Genomic DNA, 18,507 nt, shown 5'->3' with positions numbered 1-18,507 from the left:
ACCAGGGCCAGGCCCCTACCCATTTGGGTCAGAAGTTCCTCTTGGTTGATCTTCACCCCTCCTGACTCTTTCCTAGCAGATCAGAGCTCTGGTCTGAAAGTAGCACTGTTATTGCTCACCCAGGGGGTGGCATGCTCGGCAGCATGGAATTTACCATCCATGTCCTACCAGCCGGAAGATAACAGGGCAACCACAGCGACTGTGTACTGAGTGATTATTATCTGCCAAGCATCACACTAAGTGCTTGATCTCATTTGGTTGGTTTGAGAACCAAAGACCAGAGGAGTGATGAGACTTCCCCAAGACCCTGTATCTCACGAGTGGCCAAGCCGAAATGTTAACTCGGCTAGACTGACCCTAAAGCACAGTTTAACTTCTGAGCTAAACTGCTCATCAGTGCCAGGGGAAAAGGAACAGGGACTAGTTTTCCATGTCTCTCCAGAACCCCGAACAGTGCCAGCACACGGTAGGTGCTCAATAAATGCTGGGTGACTGAAGGTGGCACAGCCTAGTGCTGGCTTGCAAGTTACAATAAATAGCCATTGAGTAAGCCAACAAACATGCCCCGCATCCGCCGTACAAACCCATGTGGGAGCCCCTTTGCTTTAGGTGTCACGGAAGAGCCAGGGGCTGAACCCAGGTCTGGCCGGTAGTGGATGCTATGGGGGTTCTGACCAGACCCCCTTCACTGACAGGTGCATCCATCCCCCACCTGCTGGGGCTGCTGCCTACCAAGACTCATGCCGCTCTGTTCTCCAGAAAACTGCTCTTGCCCCTACGGGAGCTACACAGAGGAGGTAATGCTGTCCACTCTGGGGGCAGCTCATAGACAATGACTGACGCAGGGGTACAAAAGTCCAGCACTCTTGCCTCAAGGTGGGCTCAACTCTGTGGTGGTGTTCACACTCAAGAGCTCCACGATGGGTCAGGCTGAGGCCAGACGCAAGCTGATGCCACCTCCTGGCTTAGCTCCTTCCTATTCTGCTTCCTTTACTCCCTCTCTCCAGAGAGTCTCATAACCCCAGGATACCTGAATCCTCATTTCAGACTGACTCAATGCCCAGTCCCTGTCTGGGCCCCAGGAGTTGCCCATCCCTCTCTAGTCCAGCCCCTCCAGAGCCGCCACTCACTTGGGCCAGGAGCTCCTCTTGGTCAGTCTTCACCCCAAAGCGGGGGATGCTGGCATCATTCAGGCTGCTGCTGTGCATCAGCTTCTTCACCCCTGTGATCTGAGACATGGGCTGGAATTGCGGCCCAGGGGGTGGGGGCTGCTGGGAGGGTCTCTGCCGTGGGGCTGACTGTTTTTCTCGATCCTTCATTGTGGGTGATGGAATCTCCACTTCATTCTGCTTGTCTGCAGAAGATGGAGGAGAGACAAGTATTAGCACCTCACAGAGATGCCCTCATCTGGCCCTCAGTCCCCCTCCCCTGCTCCCCACCGGGCCCTGGGAAGGCTCACTCAGGAGGGCAGACCACTTCAGGGTGTCATGCTGTTGGTTAATTATAGGCTGGAAACCAGAAAGAAGGTAGGAATTCTTCTGGGAAGTGGTGGGCTGGAGTGGGGACCCTGGGGCTGGCCCGGAGCTATGGGGTAGCCCCAGTCTGATCTCCAGGTTTGGCAAGGGGGTGGAATGGGAAGTCAGGAAGCAGGATGGGGATGCTAGAGAGAGCCGCTGCCTGCCCTGTATAGGCAGGGAAACTTCTCGGGCAAGGGAGACACCTCCATGGTGACTAAGAGTGATGGTGGGGGTGGAGAGCACTGGGAGGCGGGAGGGAAGGGTGGTCTCTGGCTCCATGAACCCTCCCACCAGCCCACCCCTTTAACACCAGCCGCTCGGGGGCCAGCCCCAGGAGCCCTCTTCCTGAGCTTTCAAGGGCTTCCAGAGCCGAGCCCGGGCCACCCATTGTGACCTGGGGCCCTGCCGGTCAATAACAGGGCCTAATAGGGGTTATTTGCATGCCGTGCTCCCATTGGCTGAATCTCAGAACTCTGCATGGCCACACCCCCACTGGCGGGAGTGTTTGAAACTCTGAACACTTCTCTCGAGATTGGTGCAGGGCCATTCTCCAGAATTTGGAAACTTTTGGTGATAAATTGAGAGGGTGAAATTATCCTCAGCTTGGGCTCTTGGGTTCAGAGATTAGGACGAGTTGGAGGTCCCCAGGGAGCTTGAGGGTTCTAATGAATTTGAGGTATTCTGTATAACTGTATTGGGTATGGAAAATTTGGAGGAGTCTACTGAATTTGAGGGTCATAGCAAGTTGGATGATTCTACTGAATTTGGGAGACTTTTCAGCTTGGAGGGTTTTTTAAAGTTTGGGGGTCTCTTCTGGGCTCTTAAGGACAGCGGTTCTTTTAAGTTTGAGAACCCTACTGAGGGTGAGCACCTCTCTTGGGTTTGCAGGATCTCCTGAAGTTGTGGGGGGGAATCCGAGTTTGGACATTCTTCTGAATTCGAGGAGGTCTTTCAGCCTGGAGGCATTTAAAGTTTAAGAATTCTATTTGAGTCTGTGGGTTTCTTGGGGTCTTGAGTTTGAGAGTTCCATTGTGGTTCCACTGAGTTTGGAGGGGCTCTTCTGTTTGGAGAGATTTTTTAATGTGGACGTTCTATAAAGTCGACATCCCTCTGAGTTTGGGGGCATTGAGAGTATGGGAACTCTTGAGCATGGTAACCTGGATCTTTGGGGAATTAGGAGTCAGGGTCCCTTGGGCAAATGTCAGCAATAGGACCTGCGGTCTGGGGCAGCCCCCACCAGTCCAGGCGTGCAGCCTCCCCACAAAGTGCTGCCCTTCACTCACCCAGGAATGTGGTAGAGATGTACTCAGAGACCTGGTTTCCTGACCTGCTCATCTCTGACAGGTGTGTGAGTTCACGGTTTAACATCCTCTTGAACTAAGGTGAAGGAAGAAGCAAGAAGGAAGGAATGATGGGGAGACCGGGCATCAGAGGGTGGGGGAGGTCAGCCCCTCCCAAGAAACTTCTGAAGACCCCACGAGTCCCTCCTACTTCTCTGCTCAGCCAACAGAGCCCTCAGCAAGCTGCTAGAGGGGAGGGGTCAGCCCTTCCTCTCCTCCCAGGTCTGGATGGAGGCCCCAGGCTGGGAAGTTAGGACTCAGCATACCCCTCCCTTCTTGAGGAAGGGGGGCACCCCTCCCCAGACTTCCTCCTCCTCCTCCGGCCCAAAAGGAGGAGCCAGAGGGGCACCTGTGGAAGGGAGGGGCTCCTTCCTAACAGTGAGCCAATGGGGTGTCAGGAGAATCCTGTCGCCATGGTGATGGGAGTCTCCTTAGCAACTCCCCCTCCAACCAGCTGCTGAGCTGGGGGAAAAGGGGGCAGGCTGCAGGCCCCTTAACCCTTGCCTTCCCAGAGCTACCCTGGCCCAAGTCTTCCCAGATATGGACCCCACTCCCAAGGCGTCCTGGCCCCCAGCTCCAAACGCAGTTTGGAAGGAGAGAATACAGTCTCTCCTTTGCAGGAGAGAATGCAAGTTCTGGGTGAAGAGAAGGTTTGTCAGGGGCAGGGGAGAATAGTGAGCTGAGGAAACCTTGTTCGGTCACCCAGGGGAGGGGGGTTCCCATCATAGCCCCCTCTCTCCCAACCTCAGCGGGGTGGACAGATGCACAGATGAATGGAGTATACACAGAACCAGGCCTGGCGGTCCCTCCTGGTCCCCCCATGCCACTTCACAGAAGCGTCTGCTGTGACATTGTGCATGGAGGAGAAAGGGCATTGGTTCCCCGCCCCCAAGCTCCACCAAAGCACCCCCAAACCAGGAGCAGACTCTGTCCAGAGAGGCAGGAGGACACCTGACAGGAAGGGTGAGCTCATGTAGCCCACACCAGGATGGGGCACTTACTCCTCCCAGTGCTGCCAGAGACCCCAGTTGCACAGAAAGGTACACATACACACACAAGATGGACCCACAAAGTCACACAACCACACAGAGTCACAGACTACCATCTCACACAGTTCTACACAGCCATAGACACACAAATCAAGGGGCATACACAATAAGGCGGTCACTGACACTTGGGGTCACATGCCCCAGAAAAATCACACAGCTCTGGGCTCACAAACATGTCCCAACACACACCACCACAAACAGAGCCATATGATCTCAGAGAGGGCCACATCATGACCCAGGCAAATAAGCATATGGTCAGACAGCCCCACACCACTGCAGACACACACACAGGCGAGTGCTGACAGTCACACCCAGCAAGAGACCCACATCCCCAGCCACCCACTCTCCCCGCCCAGCCCTGGGCCACACACAGAGACAGACAGTCACAAGGTTTCATGTCCAGGCCACACACGTGCACAGCTGCACACACCAGCCCAGACCAGGGGCTGGAGGATCCAAGGTGGGAGGGCCAGGGCCGAGTCTCCTGCCCATCCTCCACCCCAAGTTCCCCTACCTGGTCCCACCAGCCCACCAGCCACGGCTTGGAGCAGGTCTCACAGAAGAAATCCACCAAGGGCATCTTGGAATCTTAGCCCCGCTCAGGGCTGCCGCACAGAGAGGCTGGGCTTGGGGAGTCCCGGGGCTAACAGCCACTGTGGGTGTGTGTGGGGGGGAGGGGTTCTGGGCAGTGGGCAGTGCAAGGGGGAGCCGCGGAGGGGCCTGGGCCGGCCCAGCAGGGCTGGGGGCTCCCCTCCCCTCCGCGCTCCCGACAGCAGCCCTGGTTACATGGTCTGCCAGCCCCTGGCCCTGATGGGCCCCCCCGCAGCAGCGGCTGGAGGTGGCCTGGGACCCCTGCCCATGAGGGGGCAGGGCGAGGGTCCCGGGAGGTGGGCTCGGAGGCTCTGGGCTCCGTGTGCGCGCCTGTGTGCGTGCGTGTGCGTGCTCACTGCAGCACTGGCAGGCTGCATGCAACGTCAGGTGGTGCCGGGGGTGGGGGGGGCGTTAAAGGGGCATCCGAGCCCACGGGCCTAAGCCAAGATCCAGGTGGGGCTGCCAGGGATAGGCAGGGAGGCACAAACACCCTTGAGAGGACACGTCCCCTCCGTGGACATACCCAGAGACAAAGACACACACCCAGACACTCTACACATTCACAGACACACAAACACTCTGAGACACACCTTTCACACCAACCCACAACGCAAACACACACCACAGAGTCACAACTCTGGTGTCCAACACATTTACAGGTAGTCGGTTGGGCATACAGGATGTAAACGCTTTCAGACACACCCCTTCCAAGAACACAGACTCGCACCCAGACACGGAGACACACACCTAGGGACAAACACCCAGATTTACTGGCACACTTAACACACACTCAACACACCCACAGACACACTTTCAAACAGACACAAATACCCCTGTGGCCTTGGGCACAAACCCTGAAAAATCCACAAGGGAATGCTCACACTCACACCCACAAATACACACACACACACCATTGCAGAAACACACCCGAAGACCTACATTTAGAGACAGTCACATTCTCAGATGCTCAATACACCCTCAGAGACACAATCACCCTCAGACTCGAATGTTCCCAGACAAACCTCCACCCACAGGTGTAGGCACCCCCCCAACACAGACACCTCCACCTGCATATTCATTTCCTGATAGGCATCCTCCCACGAAGGCTACCACCAAGCTGCACAACTCCAGAAAACATCATTCATATTGCCTGCTTTCTGAATGGTGCCCTCTGGAGTTGTGCAGTACACAATCTGCACAGCTGTACATGGAAGCCTTGCACCCTCCCCTGCAGCCCTGCAAGCACACACACACGCAGAGTCACAAACACATGGAGATACACACTCAGATTCATTCCCAGACCAACTCACACTTGTAAACATACATACCCCTCTGGCACAGGCCCACACACTTACAACCCAGTATAATTGCCTGTGCACACACAAACATCCTCCATAGGTACACATCTGCACACCACTCCTCTTGACTTCCTGATGTGCCCTCTTAAAACATCCCCTCCCACCTCACCTTGTGCTGCAAATGTGTAGCCAACAAATTGACAGCCACAGAGACCCACAATCACATATACACTTGTAGACTCTAGCATAGAACAACCCCCCTTAAGAGAGACAGTTGCCTACATACAGATGTACAGACACCCACACCCATACACATCCACACACACCAGGCTCCCCCACCCCTGGGAGAAGTCAGAATCCACAGCAACAGGCAGCCTATGGGGTCCGCTCTGCCTAGGGATGGACTCCCACCTCACAGGCCCCATCCACAGATTGGCCCCGCCCCATAGTTAGCCCCACCCCAGACCCCACCCAGCAGTTAGCTCCACCCCACAGGCGCAGGGAATGGCCCCACCTCATTGGCCCTATCCAGAAACCAGCCCCGCCCCCAAGGATGGCCCCGCCTACAGGTCCCACCCAGCGGTTGGCCCCCCATCCTCAGGCCCCGCCCAGGGGCTGGTCCCGCCCTGCTGGCTCCAGGCCTGCTCACCTTGTGAGAAGCCATCTCGCTCACGGAGCGGTAGGTCTGCATGGTCTCCAGCTGTTCGAGACACCAGTCCAGCTCCTCCAATGTCTCCCGGGCCAATTGCTGACATGTCTCTTCTAGAGAAGGGGTAGCACAGGTGGTGACCCAGAGGCCCCAGCCCATGATGATGGGGGTCCATCAGGTGAGAGGGGTGCTGGGAAAGGACAGTTAAGACAGCCACCCCGAGTGAGGGGACCTCCCCCCAGCAGCAAGAGGGGCGCTTTCCCACCCCCCTGGGCTTTGTTACCTGACAGCGTGGCCTTGCAGACAGGGGTTGGGCCGCCCAACGGGGACCGTCTGCAAAGAAATGGGGCTCCAGCATCAGCCTGTGCGCTCCCAGATTCCTGCCTCCCCCTCTCCATGAATAATGCCGATTTTCCTTTTTCTGAGTGCTCAATGTGTCCCATGTGCTCAGCCTGCCTGCAGCTTCTCACAGAGCCCCATAAGGACCCATTTTACAGATGAGGAAACGGGCTCAAGGAAGTGACAGGGCTGATCAGAGGTAGGGACAGCTGTTGCCTGAACAGAAGCTTGGAGAGGTCAAGTTCCTGCCTGAGGTCACACAGTGGAACTAAGAGTTGAACCCAGGTGTGCTTAGCCTTGTGATCATGAGCGCTGGGGCCCGGCTTTGACTTACTTGTTGCTGGGAATGGGCACATTGGTCAGGAGTGAGAAGTTGCTGCGAACACTCCTGAGACTGGCCAGCACCTGGGACAGGGAGCAGCAGTGAGGGGAGGGAGCCACTCAGAGGGGCAGCTGGGGCTAGGCCCTTATCCCCCCCCCCCCCCCCCCCGTGTGGGGGGAGGGTTGAAGCCCCTTCTCTCCTTAGGGGAGGAGTCTTACCTGGGCAAAAGGTGTCACAATGAGGTCCTCAGCATGCCTGCAATCAAGGACAGGGGCAGGTCAGGCGTCCTCACAGTGGGACACCCACGGGCCTGGGTGGAGAAGGGCTAGGGTGCTAGAGAAGCAACGCTCTAGAGCGGACACTCTGTGGGGGTTGGGCCTGGGGAGGTTGGCGGGCTGGGAGGGGAGGCTCCAACAGGGGAGGGGAGAAGGCACTTACTACCTCCCAAGGGTAGACACCCCGCGGGGGCTGGTCCTAAAGGAAACGGTGGTCAGAGAGAGGAGTTCACGTGAGTGGGCAGGGAGGGGGTGTGCAGAGACACAGGGGATGGCCACAAATACACTGCCAAGGCTGGGCTTGGTGTGCACCGTGGGTAGGAGGGGGTGGGGAGCAGGAAGGAGTTGGGGGGCCTGAGGTGGGTACCTGGTTGGGTAGGGCCAGGGCTGGAGGATCCAGGGAGAGGGGAGGGGGCTGAGCAGGCCCGGGGGCGCTCACACCTCAACAGGTGGTCGTGATAAGGGGCGCTGGCTTAGGGAAGCCTGGAAGGGGGGAAGGAAGAGGGGGCTCAGCCAAGGTGGACAGTCTGTGGGAAGATGTGGCAGCAGGGAGGGGCTCAAGTGGACTTCCCTCCTTGTTAGAGGGACAGGCTGAGGGGGGCCAGGCCCCAGCTGCCCATGTGTATGAGTGGGCTTCGGCAGGCTGGGTGGGTGGGACTGGGCCCTTGCTGTGGGCAAGGGGGCTGTTTACTTTTCCCTGGACGGGAGAGGTGGCCCAGGGCTTGGGCAGTGTCCCCACTCCCTGCTGGCAAGGGCAGCTTATGTTGGGAGCAGGCCTGGAGGGTGAGAAGGGGGTGCTCACGCCTCGCTGGTGACCGACGAGTTCCGGGACATAGTTTTGGGGGACATGTCGTAGTCGCTGTCTGAACGGTACAGGAAGGACTCCCGGCGCTGGCTGGCAGCGGCCCCAGCATGCAGCACGAGGCCCGGGCTCGCCTGCGAGTCCAGGGGGCTGCGGCCAGGAGATGGCGTGGGCCCATTCTCTGCCTCGAAGCTGTAAGGGGATGGGCGACAAGAGGGGTCAGGGGGTGCTGAGATGGCATTGGGGAAGTCACGAGGAATAAGGGTACCAAGGAAATTCTGGTAGAGGCGGGGGGGGTCAGATAGAAAACATTAAAGAGAGACACATATCCCGAAAAAGACGGGAGACGGGGAGTTCCAGGGCTCAAACAACTATTGAGCGCATTTGTGAGCCAGGCTCTGTAGAGGTGCTGGGGACACAGCAGTGACCGAGACAGACCACTATCTGTCCCTCACGGACATGGCATGGGGAGGGCTGGACTATAAACAGGTTAGCCTAGCTGCAGTGCACACCCCAAAAGTGTGGGGGCCTTCTTGGCTCTACTCTTTCCTCGATGCCCAAGGCTATTCAGAATCTGTCCACTTCTCACCCCCTCCTTGGTCAGCCCTGTCTCATTGCTTGCCTGGACCAGTGCGTTTGTCTCTGCCCTGGCCCCTGCCTCCTGTCTTTGCCCCTCAGTCTGTTCCCCTCCATTGTGGCCAGAGGGAGCCTGTGAACACCTGTGTCAGGTCACATCCTTCTTCTGCTCAGACCCTTCTGTGGCTCCCAGCTCACCCAGAGCAAAAGCCAAAGTCCCCACCGTGGCCCACAAGACCCTGCCGAATGACCTCCCAGTCTACCCCTCACTCACTCTACTCCAGCTACAATGGCCTCCTTGCTGTTTCCTAAACATTCCAGATACATTCCTGCCTCAGGGCCTTTGCCCAGGCTGTTTCCCCTCCCCGGATCTCCAATGGCTCCTCCTTTACCTCCTCCAGGCCTCAGCTCAAACCCTGTCTTCTCAGGAGGCCTCACCTGACCAACACATCTAAATCTAAGATCTGAATCTCTGCCCTAATATTATATTTCCCTTCCTTAAAAAAAAGAAATACTACTTACCTGACATATTCTATATTTGACTTCTTTACTATTTGCCTTCCTTTCTAGAACTAAGCTTTGCAGAGCAAGGATTTTTGTCTGCTTTGTTCATTGCTCTATCCCTTGAGCCAGGAAGTTGGCCGGGCACACAGAGGACACCCAATAAATGTTTACTGAATAAATCATAAAATGTTAACGAATGAATAGAGGAACTGGATTGTGCTATGCACAGAATTAAAAACCAGGTGGGTGACTGAAAGTTACTGGAGAGGTGACTTGAGCTGCTGTAGCTGAGCCAGGCCTCTTTGAGGAGGGGACATGTGAGCAGGCCCTGAAAGATGAGAAGGAGCAGGCCACGGGTTAGGAGGTAGGAGAAAACACTTGGCGGGGAGGGGCTGGGGGACGGGATCAGCAAGTGCAAAAGCCCTGGAGCAGGATTTGGTTTTTGTTTGAGGACTAGCAAGGAAGCTCGTGTGGCTAGAGGGGAGATACAGTCACAGAGAGAGGGGAGGAAGGTGGGACCCAAACCTGGTGGCACTGGCAAAACAGATCCTCAGGACGAGGCAGGGAGATGCTGGCCCTGCCAATTCCCAGAGGTGTGGCTTGGGGGGAAATGGCTGAATTTCAGTTTCCTCATCCACAAAATGGGGACAAGCACCACCTCCCTCAGGTCATCCAGGTGACCAGTGTGACCACAGGTAAAATGCTCAGGATGGTGCCTAGCATGGAGCTCAGGAAACACTGGCAATTGTGAGTCAATCAGCCCCATACATGCCACTGGGGTGTGGACTCAGCAAGGCAGTTGATATGGAGAACTGAGGATGAGTGTGGGGAGTTGTATGCTTGCAGCATACTGTGTGGCCTTGGGAAGGCCACTGCCCTCTCTGGGCTGTTACCCTGTTGTTAAAGTGAGGGGGTTAGACTGGTCAGCTGACTTCAGGCTATGCTCTGGTGGGTGCAAGGGGGCAGGGGAAGGAAATGGAACCCTCCCCTTTCCAGTCCTACCTATTGAGAATCAGTGTAAGATTTTATTTGAATGGTCCCTCTGCTAAATAATAAGTTTGAAATCTCCTAGAGTAGGACAGCGAAACCAGCATCCATATATTAACCTTTTTTTCTGGGGTAGGGGTACAGGGAGGGACTTTGCTGATTCCATTTTACCGATGAAGAAACTGAGGTCAGAGAGGATAATGATTAGCTCTGGGTCACCCAGCAAAAGCATGGTGAGGTCAGAATTCACACCCAAATCTTGTAACTCCTCAACTGTCACCCTCTACCTCTCAAGTCCCATTCGAGCACATTCCCACCATTAAAGCAAATGTTCCCAGGGGCCAGGCAGCTGACACCAAAGACAGGGTGGTGCTGGGGGCCCTGAGCAACCAGCTATTCCAATTTTAGGAAAGAAATCAGAAATTTCATTTTTTTTTAATTATTTTTTTAAGTAGGCTCCATGCCCAGTGTGGAGCCCAACCCTGGGCTTGAACTCATGACCCCAAGATCAAGCCCTGAGCTGAGATCAAGAATCAGAGGCTTAATTGACTGGACCACCCAGGCGCCCCAGAAATCAGAAATTTTAAACAACCAAAAATTCAAACTTCTTTTAAAAAACAAATGTCAAAAAACTTCTTAAAAACTCTGAAAACTTGTGCTCTGCAAAAGACACTGTCAAAAGAATAAAAAGACAAGTTACATACTAGGAGAAAATATATGACAAAGGACCTGTATCCAGGCTATATAACGAAGTCTCCAAACTCGATAAAAAGAAGACAAGGAATTCAATTTAAAAATGCGCAAAAGTCTGGACAGATCTCCCAAGAAGATATACAGATGGCAAATAAGCATAGGAAACACCATACTCCCTAGGGAAATGTAAATTAACACCAGGAACTATCCATTCACACCTACTAGGATGGTTCAAACAAACAAGAATCAAGAACTGACGATAATGGCAAGTGGTGACAAGGATTTGGAGCAACTGGAACCCTCCTCATCCGTTGCTGGAGGGAACAATAAGTGGTTCAGCCACTCTGGAAGGCATCTAGTCAATTTCTTAAGCAATGAACCTTACACGTACTTGGTGATCCAAAATCCACTCCTATGTTTATACCCAAGATAAGTGAAAATACGGTAGACCTTTGAACAAGTGGGTTAGGGGTGCTACCCCCTGCGAAGTTGAAAATCCACATATAACTTTTGGCTCCCCCAAAACTTGACTACTAACAGCCTACTGTTGACCAGAAACCTTACCAATAACAGAAACAGTTGATTAACATGTATTTTGTGCATGTATTATATACTATATTCTTACAATAAAATAGAGAAAAGAAAATGTTATTAAGAAAATCATAGGGGCGCCTGGGTGGCTCAGATGGTTAAGCGTCTGCCTTTGGCTCAGGTCATGATCCCAGGGTCCTGGGATCAAGCCCCACATCGGGCTCCTGGCTCAGCGAGGAGCCTGCTTCTCCCTCTGCCTCTCTCCCTGCTCATGCTTTCTCTCTCTCTCTCTCTCTATCTCTGTGTCTCAAATTAATAAATAAAATTTTTTAAAAAATTAAAAAAAAAGAAAAGTCTGCATAAGTGGACCCACACAGTTCAAGCCCATGTTATTCAATGGTCAACTACATATGTTCATTCAAAAACCTGCAGACAAATGTTTATAGAAGTTCTGCTCATAATCACGAAATACTGGAAACAACCAAACCAAACGTGCATCAACCGGTGAATGGATAATTTGTGGCAGATCCATACCATGGAATACTATCCAGCAATAAAAAAAAATTGGGGGGAGGCGGCGCCTGGGTGGCTTAGTCGGTTGTCTCTGACTCTTGATTTCAGCTCAGGTCTTGATCTCTGGGTTGTGAGTTAGGCCCCAAGTTGGGCCCAGCGCTGGGCGTGGAGCCTACTTAAATATTTTGATTGACTGACTGATTGACTGATTTGCCAGAGGGAAAGAGAGAGAGAGCGTGAGCGCACAAGCAGGGGGAGTGGCAGGCAGAGGGAGAGGGACAAGGAGCCCGATGCGGGGCTTGATCCCAGGACCCTGGGATCATGACCCAAGCCGAAGGCAGACGCTGAACCAACTGAGCCATCCAGGCACTCCTGTGGAGCCTACTTAAAAAAAAAAAAAAAAAAAAAAAAAAATTTTTTTTGAACTACTGTGAAATAATAAGAAATATATATTTGGTCTCTGCCCTGGTTTCCTGTCACACAGCTCCAAAAACCCTAGGAATCTCTGCAGTGAAAAGTGTCTTTGTATGCTAAGAGATGACTATCTGCTGGGGACACCTGGAGAGCCTTAAGGGGGAACCAACCATGTGGTTAGAAGGTTGGAGCTTTCAGTCCCCCTCCCTGGACCGGAAGGGAAAGGATTAGGAGGCTGAGTGAACCACCAATGGAATAGCCAATGATTTAATCAGCTGTACCAACAAAATGAAGCCTCCATCAACATCCCTGAGAGTATCTGGGTTGCTGAGCACCTTGAGGGACTGGGAGGGTGGTGCACCTGGAGAGGGCATGAAGCTCCATGCCCCTTCCCTTATACCTTGCTCTCTGCATCTCTTCCATCTGGCTGTTCCTGAGTTGTATCTTTCCGAAGTTCTGTGACCAGCTCTAGGAAATTAACCTGAAGCAGGGGTTGTCGGAACCTTGACTTACAGCCGGTGGGTCAGAAGCATAGGTAACATCTTGGACTTGAGACTTATGCTAAAGTGGGGGCAGCCTTACCAGACTGAGCCCTTAATCTGTGGGATCTGTAGTAACTCCAGGCAGTTAGTGTCAGAATTGAAACAGAACGTAGTTCACCCAGTCACTGTCACAGAGAGTTGCAGAATTGGTTGATGTAGGGGGAAAAAAACCACATATATCTGGTGTCAGAAGTGAAGAGTCAGCAAGAGTAGAAAGAAACAGCAGTTTCCTTTTTAACTACTGATACACAAAACAACTTGAATGAGTCTCAAATGAATTTTGCTAAGAGAAAGAAGCCAGCAGTGGGGATTACCTGTGTCAAAACTCAGAACTGACTAATAAATGAATTTAGCAAAGTTGCAGGATACAAAGTCACCAAAAATCGGTTGCTTTTCTGTACACTAACAATGAATAATACCAAAAGAATATTATGAAAACAATTCCATGTACAACAACATCAAAATGAATAAGATGCTTAGGAATGAACTTAACCAAGGGGACAAAAGTGCATGGAAAACAAAAATGTTGCTGGAAGAAATTAAAGGCACAAATAAATGAAAAGACATCCTGTATTCAAGAATGAGAAGACGAGGGGCACCTGGGTGGCTCAGTCATTAAGTGTCTGCCTTAGGCTCAGGTCATCATCCTGGGGTCCTGGGATTGAGCCCCACATCAGACTCCCTGCTCGGCAGGAAGCCTGCTTCTCCCTCTCCCACTCCCCCTGCTTGTGTTCCCTCTCTCGCTGTGTCTCTCTCTGCCAAATAAATAAATAGAATCTTAAAAAAAAAAAATGAAAATAGGGGCTCCTGGGTGGCTCATTCGTTAAGCATCTGCCTTCAGCTCAGGTCCTGGGATCGAGCCCCACGTGGGGCTTCCTCCTCGGCGGGAGGCCTGCTTCTCCCTCTCCCACTCCCCCTGCTGTGTTCCCTCTCTCGCTGTGTATCTGTCAAATAAATAAATAAAATCTTAAAAAAAAAAAGAAAAGAAAAGAGGGGCGCCTGGGTGGCTCGGTCGTTAAGTGTCAGCCTTCGGCTCAGGTCATGATCCCAGGGTCCTGGGATCGAGCACTGCATCAGGTTCCCTGCTCGGTGGGAAGCCTGCTTCTCCCTCTCCCACTCCCCCTGGCTTGTGTTCCTGCTCTTGCTATCTCTCCCTCTGTCAAATAAATAAATAAAATCTTAAAGAGAAAGAAAAGAAAAGAATGAGAAGATGGGGCACGTGGGTGGCTCAGTCGGTTAAGCGTCTGCCTTCGGCTCAGGCTGTGATCCCAGGGTCCTGGGATTGAGCCCCACATCAGGCTCCCTGCTCAGTGGGGAGCCTGCTTCTCCCTCTCTCCCCGGCTCATGTTATCTCTCTCTCTCTCTAATAAATAAATAAAATTTAAAAAAAAGAATCTTGAAAAAGAAGAACAAAGTTGGAAGACTCACACTTACCAATTTTAAAATCTACTACAAAGCTACAATAATCAAAACAGTGTAGTACTGGCATAAAGACAGACTTACAGGCCAAGAGAGTCAAGTAAACCCAGAAATAAACCCTCACATGTATTGTCAAATGATTTTCAACAAGGGCGCCAAGACCATTTAATGGGAAAAGGACAGTCTCTTGAACAAATGGTGCTGGGAAAACTGGTTATCCACATGCAAAAGGATAAAGTTGGATCCGTACCTCACACCATATACAAAATTAACTCAAAATGGATCAAAGACCTAAACGGAAGAACAAGAAACTAAAACTCTCAGGAGCTTCATGACATTGGACTTGGCAATGATTCCTTGGATATGACACCAAAAGCACAAGCAACAAAAAATAGGGACGCCCAGGTAGCTCCGTCAGTTAAGTGCCTGCCTTTGGCTCAGGTCATGATCCCAGGGTCTTGGGATCGAGTCCCACATCAGGCTCCCTGCTCAGCAGAAAGTCTACTTCTCCCTCCCCTGCTCCCTCTGCTTGTGCTCTCTCTGTGTCAAATAAATAAATAAAATCTTAAAAAAAAAGAAATTGCACCTCATCAAAATTACCAGTTTTTTTTTCCATCAAAGGGCACTATCCAGAGAGTGAAAAGGCAATCCATAGAACAGTAGAAAATTTTTGCAAATCATGTATCTGATAAGGGATTAATATCTAGAATATATAAAGATCTAAAACTTAACAACAACAAAAAACAAACAACCCAATTAAAAAGTGGGGCAAAGGAATGAAATAAAAATTTCCCCAAAGAAGATACAGGCATACCTCGGCGATATTGCAGGCTTGCTTCCGAAACACTGCAATAAAGCATGTCAATGGATTTTTTCTATTTCCCATGCATATAAAACTTAAGTTTTACACTACACTGTGGTCTACTAAATGTGCACTAGCATTATATCTAAAAAGTTCATAACCTTAATTGAAAAACACTTTATTACTAAAAAATGCTAACCATCATCTGAGCTTTCAGTGAGTTTTAGTCACAGTTTGCCATAACAAATATAATAATAATGAAAAAGTTTGAAAAATTGCAAGAATTACCAAAATGTGACACAGAGACACGAGGTGAGCAAATGCTGTTGGGGAAATGACACTGACAGACTTGCTTGACGCAGGCTTGCCACAAACCTTCAATGTGTAAAAACCACAATATTTGTGAAGTGCAATAAAGCGAAGCACAATAAATAAGGTAGGTGTGCATACAGATGGACAATAAGCACATGAGAAGATGCTCGACACCATTAGTCATTAGGGAAATGCTAATCAAAGGCATAATGTGATGTCACCACACACTCACTAGAATGGCTAATATTTTTTTAAAAAATAAGGGCTCCTGGCTGGCTGAGTCAGTAGAGCACGTGACTCTTGATCTTGGGGTTATAAGTTCAAGCCCCACGTTGGGTGTAGAGATTACTTAAAAATAAAATCTTTAGGAGGGGTGCCTGGGTGGCTCAGTCAGTTAAGCCCTGCATCTGGCTCCCTGCTTCATGGGGGGCCTGCTTATCCCTCTCCCTCTGCCCCTAACCCCGCTGGTGCTCTCTCTCGCTCTCTCTCACAAAATAAAAATAGATAAAATCTTTAAAAAAAAATGAAATACTCAATACTCAAGAATTGAAAGCAAGACTCAAAGAGATATTTGTAAACCAATGCTCACAGCAGCATTATTCACAATAGCCAAAAGCTGGAAACAAGTCAAGGGTCCATGAATTGGTGAACAGATAAAGGAAATGTGGTGTATATTACCAACGGAAGAGTATTCGGTCTTAAAAATAAAGTGAAATTCTGGCACATGCCACGCATGCATGGGTGAACTTTGAAAACATTACGCTAAATGAAATAAGCCAGACACAAAAGGGCAAATATTGTAAAATTCCACTTAATATGAGGTCCCTACAGTAGTCTTATTCATAGAGACAAAGTAGAATGGTGGGAACCAAGGGCTGGGAAAGGGTGAGAAATCAACGCTTCATGGGGACAGAGTTGCAGTTTGGGAAGATGAGAAAGTTCTGGAGACAGATGGTGGTGATAGTTGCATAACAATGTGAGTGTACTTAACGACACTGAATTGTACACTCCACGAGTGATTATAAAGGGTAATTGTATGTTACGTATATTTTCCTACAATAAAAAACCCTCATACAGTGTATACTAAAAAGGGTGAATTTTACTATATGTTAATTGTTTAAAGTAAATTAAAAAAAAAAAAACTCTTAAGGGGCGCCTGGATGGCTCAGTCAATTAAGCATCTGACTTGATATCTAAGGGTTGTGAGTTCAAGCCCCATGTTGGGCTCCACGCTGAGTGTGCAGCCTACTTTAAAAAAAAAAAAGAAAAGAAAGAAAGAAACTCTTAAGATGGAGTATTCTTCGATCGTGAGCTTGGGCCTTTGGTGATAATGCCCCTTTATTGAGCATCTGCTGTGTACTAGATGCTAGGTTAGATCCTTTTAGGTATAAAGCAATAATAACAAGACACTTACACTGAATATTTGCCATGTGCCTGGCACTGTCCCAGTGCTTTATGCACAGGAACCCAGTTATGTCTCCTGCCAACTCTGTGAGCTGTGTTAACATCCCAGCTCAACAAGGACAGTGAGGCACAGAGGGGTGGCAAGGGGTTGGTGGCCTCACTGCCAGAGAACTATGTCCTGCTTCCCAAGGCACAGCCTGGATGTTTTGGCGCCGCTGAGTGCCCCTGGGAAGGGGAGAGGAGCATACCTACATACTCAGGACTCCACCCTTGCCCCAGACACTGAAGCCAGGTTAGGGAAGGTGAGACCCAAGTCCCAGAGGGCGCCCAACCAGCACAGCTGACCGATACTGCAGCCGCAGGGGGCTCTGCTCACGTAAGCAGGAGCCCAGAGGCCAGGACGGAAAGAGGCTCCTGGGGCCCTGCTGTTTGTGCTTCCAGGAGCTGCTGTCCCCTGGGCTGCGGAAGGGCAGAGGGGAGGGGATGAGGCCTGGGGAACTACAGGCTGAGTGAGTGAGTGTGAGTGAGAGAGAGAGAGAGAGAGAGAGAGAGAGAGAGAGAGAGAGAGAGAGTGTGTGTGTGTGTGTGTGTGTGTGTGTGTGTGTGTGTGTGGTCAGGGGTGGGGAGGTCTCAGCTGCCCTCCAGAATTGCACCCTGGGGCCATGTGGAGTCACCCTTCCCTGACCTGCCGCTGCTCAGGGTGGAACAAAGTCGGGCTGGAGGCTGCTCCATTAATGTCCCAAAGGGACCCAAGGCCATAAAGCGGAGTCAAGGGCAGCCAACAGGCCTTAACATCACAGCCACAAGCTCAAACACTCCATCATAAGGGAAATAACCTGCTCAAGACTCCCCTTCAGACAGGCTGACCACTCGGTGGCATCCTCAGGCGAAGCTGCCACCTGCCTTCACCCCTCCAGGGCCCCTTGGCCTGCCCACATGGGCTCCCCAAGCATCGAATTGGGCTTCTGGAGGACGGCGCAGCCCAGGAGCCGATCAAGGCTTCAGGGCGTTCTGCTGCGAGGGGCCGTCGGGCAACAAACAAGCCGGAAGGGGAGCAGAAGGGAAAGGAGACATGTCCCAGTTGGTAAAAATCGTAACAACGAAAGCAGTCAACTGCTGTTAGATGCCACATGCTCGGCACTGCGCTGTGTCTGGACACGTACTAATGCCCCTTTTTCAAGAGAAGTAAACTGAGGTACAGACAGGACGAACAACTTGGCTGGTAGTAGAAGCAGGATTTCAACCTGGGCAGCCAGACTACAAACCTGTACGCTAAATCACCAGGTGTCTGTCTCTCCCCCGGGCAGGCCTGGCATCTCCCTGGGCTCCCTGCCCCACTCCACCCGACTCCCTCGTAGGAGGTGCCAGGCAGCCTTTATGGAAAGGCCTGGCATTTGCTTTGTGAAGGTCACACAGAGGTCGAGGGCGGGCGCTGGTGTGTGTCTGCCAGGCAGGCGCGTGGTGCCAGGTGACACGGCTGTTTGTAAGGGCTGGGTGTGCACAGAGGGTCTGTGTCTCTGTGAGTCACAGTGTACGTGTGCTCAGGGGTCCCGGGGTGTACAGAGGCCTCCGTGTGGATTTGTACATCCGAGTGTGTCAGTGCGGTCTGGGTGCTCATGGGTGCCTGC

General features: G+C 51.7%; 1 protein-coding gene across 4 annotated transcripts in view; it reads right to left on the bottom strand.

The window, feature by feature from the left end:
• The window catches only part of PDE4A (phosphodiesterase 4A), a 38,667-nt gene that overhangs the window by 7,017 nt on the left and 13,143 nt on the right, over nt 1-18,507 (bottom strand). For 3 of the 4 annotated variants that reach the window (XM_035724909.1, XM_035724898.1, XM_035724902.1), the window contains 7 exons: nt 8,183-8,374; nt 7,324-7,360; nt 7,118-7,188; nt 6,728-6,777; nt 6,445-6,557; nt 2,801-2,894; nt 1,131-1,354 (listed from right to left, as the gene is read on the bottom strand). In XM_035724909.1, coding sequence (XP_035580802.1) covers nt 1,131-1,354; nt 2,801-2,894; nt 6,445-6,557; nt 6,728-6,777; nt 7,118-7,188; nt 7,324-7,360; nt 8,183-8,374 — 781 coding nt within the window. Of the gene's footprint in view, nt 1-1,130; nt 1,355-2,800; nt 2,895-4,420; nt 4,841-6,444; nt 6,558-6,727; nt 6,778-7,117; nt 7,189-7,323; nt 7,361-8,182; nt 8,375-18,507 lie in introns of those variants that run through there. The other variant, XM_035724907.1, reaches the window with a different exon arrangement.

Source organism: Zalophus californianus, chromosome 1, assembly GCF_009762305.2.
Source record: "Zalophus californianus isolate mZalCal1 chromosome 1, mZalCal1.pri.v2, whole genome shotgun sequence".
Taxonomy (NCBI): Eukaryota; Metazoa; Chordata; class Mammalia; order Carnivora; family Otariidae; genus Zalophus; species Zalophus californianus.
This window is presented reverse-complemented; position numbering and strand designations above follow the sequence as displayed.